The sequence below is a fragment of the Anoplophora glabripennis genome, unplaced genomic scaffold (genome assembly GCF_000390285.2).
Source record: "Anoplophora glabripennis isolate ALB-LARVAE unplaced genomic scaffold, Agla_2.0 scaffold81, whole genome shotgun sequence".
In the NCBI taxonomy this organism is placed as follows: Eukaryota; Metazoa; Arthropoda; class Insecta; order Coleoptera; family Cerambycidae; genus Anoplophora; species Anoplophora glabripennis.
In genome coordinates this window covers 1,418,587-1,426,948 of record NW_019416522.1, presented here as the reverse complement: position 1 = coordinate 1,426,948, position 8,362 = coordinate 1,418,587, and the positions used below count along the sequence as shown (strand labels likewise).

General features: G+C 31.0%; 1 protein-coding gene across 2 annotated transcripts; it reads right to left on the bottom strand.

Moving 5' to 3' along the window:
* Positions 1–267: 267 nt before the first annotated feature.
* LOC108908862 (zinc finger and BTB domain-containing protein 24-like) lies at positions 268–5,824 on the bottom strand. Of its 2 annotated transcripts, XM_018713014.2 has the most exons (3): positions 5,522–5,824; positions 5,241–5,438; positions 268–3,089 (listed from the first exon to the last, which is right to left on the bottom strand). In XM_018713014.2, exon 3 carries the CDS (start codon positions 3,061–3,063, stop codon positions 1,456–1,458), a length of 1,608 nt encoding a protein of 535 aa, XP_018568530.1. In that variant the 5' UTR covers positions 3,064–3,089; positions 5,241–5,438; positions 5,522–5,824; the 3' UTR covers positions 268–1,455. The 2 variants fall into 2 exon arrangements, with proteins under 2 accessions (XP_018568530.1, XP_018568529.1); XM_018713013.2 differs by lacking the exon at positions 5,241–5,438.
* Positions 5,825–8,362: the final 2,538 nt, after the last annotated feature.

Below are 8,362 nucleotides of genomic sequence, written 5' to 3'. Positions count from 1 at the left end.
GAGGGCAAAAAGTGGCCATGAGAAAATGTCTTCTTTTTTCCAATATCACCTCAAACAAGGCTTAAATGAAACAATAACGGAATTCCAAAATTTCCATTTTTTTCAAATATTTCGAAAACTAATCATGTCAGCCTTGCTTTTTTAGAGGCATAATGTTGGTCCCCTGATTACGGAACTTTGCCCCCATTTAAGCTACTTCGTACCTTTTACCGTTTCCGAGATCCCTGTAGTGAGAAGCGAATTTGTAACAACCTGTATTTGCAAATTATTTTTTTCGCCAACTGATTTTTTAAATTTTTATGCAAAATAATTTTTTATTCACAATAATGCATCTATTTAAATTGCAGTTTGATATCACATTTGATTGTTCAAACCATAACGCTGTGACTTTATGAAAAATGATTTTTTTTTAATAAGATCAATTTTTTCGAGATCTCAAGGTCCGCAATTCCTATTTTAAATGTTTATCTTTCCCTGTGGGCTTAGAAGTCATTTCCTGAAATAAAAAAAAATGGATCTCACTGATTAGGTTCATTTTGACTTTCTTTCCTCTTTAGCCAATAGCAATCAATCTGTGTTCTCCAATTGAATTTTACGGATTGCTATGCCCTATCCTATCTATCTGGTCCCCTTCAGTTAGAGACTTATAATGCTCTTCCTTAGCTTTAGGTGAGAATCCTCAACCTACCCCTGTTGTTCTGAGGTTAGGCTCTATAAGGACGGACCCTCTATCAGAACCTCTAGGCCACCTGGTTAGATTTGAGTTCTTGTTGCTGTTAATATCTGGATGGGTCGAGGCGTTCTGACAGTCAGTCCCCCCCACAAATCTAGCCCAAGAGCAACAAAGGCAAATCAAACATTCCTAGCTATGGAAGTGCATTGTAAGTGTGGTGTATTGTAAGTGTGTAACTGACAACGATCAAGTACTTTACGGGCCTTAAAAGCCTTAATGTCACTGTTTCTGAGGAAATAAATAAATTAGATGTCTGTGGAACATCAACTGCCTATTACGCCTCAATTGAGAGATTAAAGACTTAATGGTAATTCAAATTATCTCGAAAAACTTATGTCTCTGTAAAGAATCACACAGAAAATACTAATAGCCAATCAGAGCCCGTGAACAGTCAAAACGAATTAGTTAGTGCGATTCTTGTATTGATCTGATCAAGACACTGAAAAATCGAAAAACATAAAAATATGTTTCATTAAACGAACATCAAACGATAATGTATTAACTCGGGTCAAATAAGCAACGCTAAAGTTTAGTAACACCGGGCAGTTTAAAAAGCGGGCCAAAACATAAATGCGTTTACGTCAAATGTTAAAACCAGAGCCGGTCCTGAAGAACAAAACTTACCCCATAATAAATGGAATTAAAAACAGTATTGTTAAAAGCGTATATGTAGAGTCACAAAACTCTAAAGTTAATAAAGATTCTGTAAGGGTGGAGGGGGGTTATTTGGGGGGAGCAGGAGGGGGTGACTGGAAAGTTTGGCTAAAACCTGGAAGTGGCAGATTTTTATCTCCAGATGATTCTAAAAGTCTTCGTAAAAGTTCTGGATTCAGTTCCTCCAGCACATCCTGACTCGTGCTGGGCAAATTCTGTTCTTCTATTACTACGCCAGAACTTGTCGAAGGGGTTTCCTCGATCTCCTCTAAAATTTCACTGCCCAATTCTTTCAGTTCGGATTGCCCCGATGTTGAGGGCAGGAATAAACTGCTCTCTTCCTGTCCCAAAAATGGCGTCAGGTCGTGTTCAAAGATTGCCTTTAGAGAGAAATCCAAGTCGGGACTAAAAGCTTCTGGATCGGAAAGATTACTTTCGGAAAACTCAGATTTTATTTCTAATTCGGTACTCGTGATGGTTTCGGGTTTCACCGTTTCCGTTTCGGTTTTTACGGCAGTAGGTAGAGCTTCTTCGGACTTATATTTCGTATTGTGCGATTTTTTTATGTGCCTAACTAAATGATCTTTCCTTCCAAACCTCTGGGGGCAAAACTGACATAGGAAATCTCTCATTCCCGTGTGAACAACTAAATGCCGTCGTACGTCTTTTTTGGTAAAGAACCGCCTATCACAATGTTCACAAGTAAATTTTTTTTCATTGGGATTTTTTACTGTCCTACTACCGGCGTGTATTTTTAAATGGTACAAAATTTCTTCTTTCGTTTCGAAGCTACTTGAACATATCTGGCAAATTAGATTTCCTTCTTCGGCGGCGTGAACTGCCAAATGTTTTTTATAACTTAACAAAGAGGTATATTGTTTCTTACAACCTTCTTTTTTACACGTATACACTTCTTTCTGCGGACTGTGGACTTTTATGTGATTTTTTAGATGATCCTTTCGATGAAAAGTTCTTTCACATACACTGCAACTAAAGGGTTTCCTATCAGAATGAATTAAAGCATGGCGCACTAGTTTAAATTTCGAAGTAAAACTTTTCTTACAGTGTTCGCATTTGAAAGGAGATGAACCCGTATGAGTTTGTTGGTGTTTGTTTAATTTCTCTAGACTAGCAAAGTTTTTCTGACATATATGACAAGTGTGAGATTTTTTGGAAGGCGTCTGTTCTGGAATCTGCTGCTTTCTACTTTTTTTTAATTTCAGTAAACCTCCTGAAGACTTTGATTTAGGCGTCTGCAAACCTGACGGTCCAGGTTGATCAATGCTAGGGAATGTTTTCGTTGGTACGGGAAATAAAGTTTGCAGGCTCTCTGAAATTGGATAATACTTGGACTGTGTAAAATAATCTTCTATTGTAGCTTGCTCTAAACCTATGCTGCTTGACTGTTGGAACACGTCAGGTTTGACGATGGTATGTGACAGTGACGGATCAACTTGTTCCACCGCAAAAGTGCCGAACTGTGGCGTCTCGTATTGCGGCAACCTGGAAACTACCCCCATTTCTAACAATGTACTTGCTACCGATTGAGAAACTGTGGGAATGGGGGCCTGTTCGGTGGTGGTCGAAGGTAGACTCGGTTGATCTGGATCCAGTTGTGTTTGCAGTTCTGTTTTCACTACCTTTCCGATTTCCGCCTTATCGCCTGGTGTTCCCATGGCGATAGCAATATGGACAACATCATCTACAACAAAAAACAAACCTACTGCAAATATCTATCTTCACTAATTATAGGTTTTCTTTAATTTTTATTTATTTATACATATACTTGTCCTTATCCTTAGCATCAAAATAGAAATATATTTATAATAACCTAGAACCTCTCTAAAAATTTAATTTTACTTGCTTCTATTCTCCTAAGAGATTTATATTAATAGCCGTCAACTTTAGATGACTGCAGAAATAAAAATAAATAACCACATATTGATTTTTCATTACAATCTTCAAAAATGTATGTTCACATTTGATGGAATTTCAAATCATAATATAATTTTAACATATTTGGGTGTCATATTTCAATGAAATTAAAGTATAGATAAAATAAAATTAAAGCTTTTAATGGAAAATACAAAAATAATTTTTGAAATATATATTAATAATATAAAAATATTTATATCACTTATATCATCAAAGTTATATTTTACTTTTGTTCTTTTATTAATTCAAGTCAAGTATTTGCATTTACGGGAAGTTTTTTAATATTCCAATTTAATTAAAAAATGATTATTTTTCAAGATATAAACCAATGTTACCTTAATTCTAACAGTTTCAAAATACCTTTTAAAATCCATTTGATATTATTTTGAGTATATCTGTTATTAAAAGATATAAATCTAATAAGATATTCTGTACATAAATTAAATATTAGAATAGATTATACCTAAAAGTTATGGGTGAGTAAAAGGTCCTCACAAAAGATAAACCTATATTTACATGACCCCATTTAGAATTCACATCTGTATAAGCTATAAAGACTAATACCTAATTTTGTAAAAGTTTCTATTGTCATCACAAACTAAACCTGATATTTCAGAACTACATACCCATGAATTTAATAATTCAATTCCATTTTAAACACATAGATGCATAAAATTAACATGTACAATAATTTATTTATATTAGCCTATTTGTATCACGAGAAATAAATGGATACATTTTGTAATGACTACATTTAAAGTTACCACAAATTTATATTTTTTAACAGAGAGTTGTATTAATTATTCATTGTAATTATGACCCACTTAACTGATGATATTTAAAATTATTCGTTGGGAGAAGGACCTATATTCAAACTATTTGACTATTAAAAACAAGACAAAATATAACCTTTTTAATAATGATGTTAAATTAATCCTTTATCAAGGAATTGACGGATGTCACTACAGTAACAGAAATATGAAGAATTATTTCATAAGACGGTAAATTACTTTTTAGACTGTACCTAATCTCAACATTGGAGTGATTCATCAACTTTGTGAATGAGTGCTTATATGTTTAGATAAGAAACATCAATCAAATTTTAGTTTATTTGTAACAATCTTACATAATAGTGACTAGATAAAGATCATATGGTTATTTCATATACAAATCTTAACAAAACCATTGCATTAATAGATTACTGCTATTAAGGATTTAAAAAATTATACCTATCTATACTTTTATAGCTGTAAATGCATATACAATCTTTAAAACGTTATGAGAGACGCTTTAGATATCTAATTTGAACTCCTTAATATCGGTATAACATAGAAAGCTGGCAAAAATATTTTATATATGGCATGTAACCAATATTTTCTATTAATTATTTTATAAAATTTCTCTCCAGAAATTAAGTAAGTCATATTTAATTTCAGGTATGTTCATCACTATTTTTAATTTATTTTTAACCTATTACATGAAGCAAAAAATACATACCCCAGATTTTAGCAAAATGTTAATTTGACTGCTTCTGACAAAGCAATTAGTTTAATACAATGAAACTTAAATACCATGGTACTAAGAAAACACATTTCACAAAACAGCTGCTTAAAAGAGGAGCAATTTTCTTAAATGTTAATTACTAACTTTTTAAGCAATTACTCCCTTGCATAGATCATTTTTTTATTTAAACACATGGCTGAAAACCCTCAACACATATCGGTTTAACCTTATGTGACTTTTTTAATAGGTATTTCAACAGTTTTCCTCCTCTGGCAATCAGAAATATTTGATATATAAAACAGAGAATAAAATGACATAATTTTTAGCAGTCATATAAAATATGTAAATAAAAGTCTAACTTTTGCAAGGTAAATCAGCTTAACAAATAGACATTTTAATAAAACATAAGACTTACTCTGGAATGTATTTGAAAGTATAGGTTTTTTTATAGAGCAATATGGTATCCCAACAGAGCTCTGCTGAATATTAAAGAATCTTAGCAATTCCAAGTGTAGTTTGATGGTGTAAAGATAGTGTCAAATTCGTTATGATAATAGTTTATTATCTGTAGCATTGGTATTTAGGTCGCAAAAACGGATCTAAAATAAAAAGACTACTTTCTATATTGAAATGTCACTTGAAAATTGTAAAACATTAAAAATATTTTAATTATCTATATTAATGGCAGATACTTACAATCCCGTTTTATGAACAGCAATCCTACCCAAACACTTTATCGTACATGGGATAATAATAGGAAGGTAATTGTTAATAATGAGAATATCTAAACTAAATTCCTATTTTCATGCATTATCATTTTCACAATAGAAATTCCCTGGAATGCTCGTGATAAATGTTATCATTCGATAACAATTATTGCAACGGTAGATATTATACACTTTATGTTACTCAAATTAATTAGGTTGTTTAAGAGGTTTTGTAGATTTTCACGAAAGTTATAAGAATATACACAATTATGTAAACATAAACGTCACTGTCAGGACACCATATTGGATTTGATTTAATTTATTTTATTTTGTGATGTTGTGATCAGTGCGTTCGAAAACGTTCAGAGTAAACTCTACCCTTGCACAACACATTTTAGTTCTCGTGTATACGAGTAGTTCATATTATAGCACATTTTTTTAACGATAATCTAATGAATTTCAAATATAATATTAAATTAGGTATTCGTTTATTACGAGCTACAACAAGGTTGTCATTACGCACTGATCAAATAATACACAGGGCTTAAATCTTACTCTTGAGATTGTCTTAAGTAAGTGGTACTAGCTTTATATACTAACTAGGTACTACATAGAAGCGCTTTAGGAATTATTTACGTTTACATTATTTACAAGACAGGCGATTTGAATTCTTCAAACTAATGCAAATAAAAAAAAAACATAAATAAACCATAATTTATGTGCGACACATTTGTTTCTTCATATTTGTTTTGTTTTTATTGAAACTGGATGCGCGGAGGAAAATAACAATTAATGATCAACGTAACCACGTATTTAATATTATAATGTCTTAAAATGTTAAGGAAGAATTCATTTTTAAATTCTTAGGCCGAAACTACATCCAAATTTAGATATAGAGATGTTTGTCTTTGCCTAACTACGTATGTACTTATTCAGATTGATTTTATTTCTACTGTGTGTACCTATGCATTTCACAATTGACATTAAATTTTCTAAGAATTGTCAATAGATAAATATAATTTGATAAGATAAACTTATACATTTAACAAATTTTAATACGTATTAGATATAGATATAGATAGATAACATATAGGTATGTCTTATTGTTTTGCATATTTTATATAAAATTGACTTTGACTTGAAAATAATACGCTTTTATAGACGCTGATAATATGACATACCTACCTATCAATTTTCTAACTTCTCTCTCCAAATAGTTGTTCCTAATTTGCTGAATACGATTCTCTGTATTTAGTCTTTTGTTGTAAGGGTTGCCTATCTAAATACTTAACTGCGTACTTTTCTCATAATTTTCTACCCTAAACCAAAGTTTACAGAATATTCTGTAAACTTTGCCTAAACTATTACCTATATATGCCTACTACGAGTATTTTTCTTTTGATGATTATTTATCATACATTTTTAACTTACCAGAATTAATAAATTATTTTTCTTTTTCTATTTATTTAAAACATAATATTTCTATATTGTAGACCAATTCAATTAATAATTGGATTGGATTAGCACCAAGCAGATGTCGGTACTTGCTTAAACAATGAATCATGTATCATACATATTTTTATTTCCACAGTCCCATTTTTATGTTTAAACATAAAACGTCGATATCTAATTTATTAATTATGTACATGATGTCATAAATTATAAAATTGACATTGATTTCTAGGTACTACTATCTTTAACTGATCTTTTAATGAAATAATTTTGTTAGTACAGATATAACCAAAATATGATTATTTTTATAGGTACTTGATTCTAGTTTACACTGTCATTGTTTTAGAAAAATAAAAATATCTATAGATAGGTAATTGCAATAGTATTCAGATAAAGATTGCATGGATATTTTAATAATGCAATAAAAGGAAACAAGACCTTTTAAATAATATTAATAAGGAAGAATATATTGCAACTATATGTAAACACATTGATGTATTTAAGAAATAATTCATAAGTTGCAATTTTCTTTATTGCTATAATTCTTCAAATCGTATATGGTCTTGAATTTCAAATATATTTTTAGGTAAATAATTTCAGCATTATCAGATTAAGGTAGCAATATGATTGACTATTCACAAAAAATATGACTACATCTAAGTTAGGCAAGTATATCAAATATTTACTTATTTTGTTTCAAACGGAAAATGAATTCGAATGACGGGAAAGTAGATTAGAAATTGGTGTATCGACAACGAAGTCCTGCGGAATCCTATTGGCTATGCAAATTTTAATTATATATCTTTCTTAAGCATAATACATAGAAACTGTAATAATTTAATTAATTATTCTGTCTTTTTTCGAAAATGTTACGTCGTGTAGCTTATATCAACAGTAGATGGGCGAAATGAGTAGCGCTGAAATCAGAAGTAAAACTTGCTTATTAAACTTAGCAAAGGGGGGGGGGGGGGGGGTCTTAGTTTATGTTCTTGTTTAACGTGCAGTGTATAATTCCAATTAAATTGCCTGATGAAATGGAAGACAAAAATGGAACTAATGGGTTTGTCTGGAAGAAAGTCAGTAAAATCACCATTTTTTTTCCTTTAAAGCCTAATGAACTACTACCAGGATTCTAGACGTTCCAACAAAGAAATTGTACAGAAATTCTTTATCTTTACGATGTATCTCATTAAAAAATAATTTTGTAGAATTGTAAACACACAATAAACATTATTCTTGTAAAATTAGAATTCGTCGTTGTCTCGACCACTTCCAAATCTCCAGACAAACATAAATCTTCCTTGATTGCAAATTGTGCTCAGCTGTCTATAACAGTTAATACTAAACCTGATCAAAGACATTTCGAAGTAGTTTTACT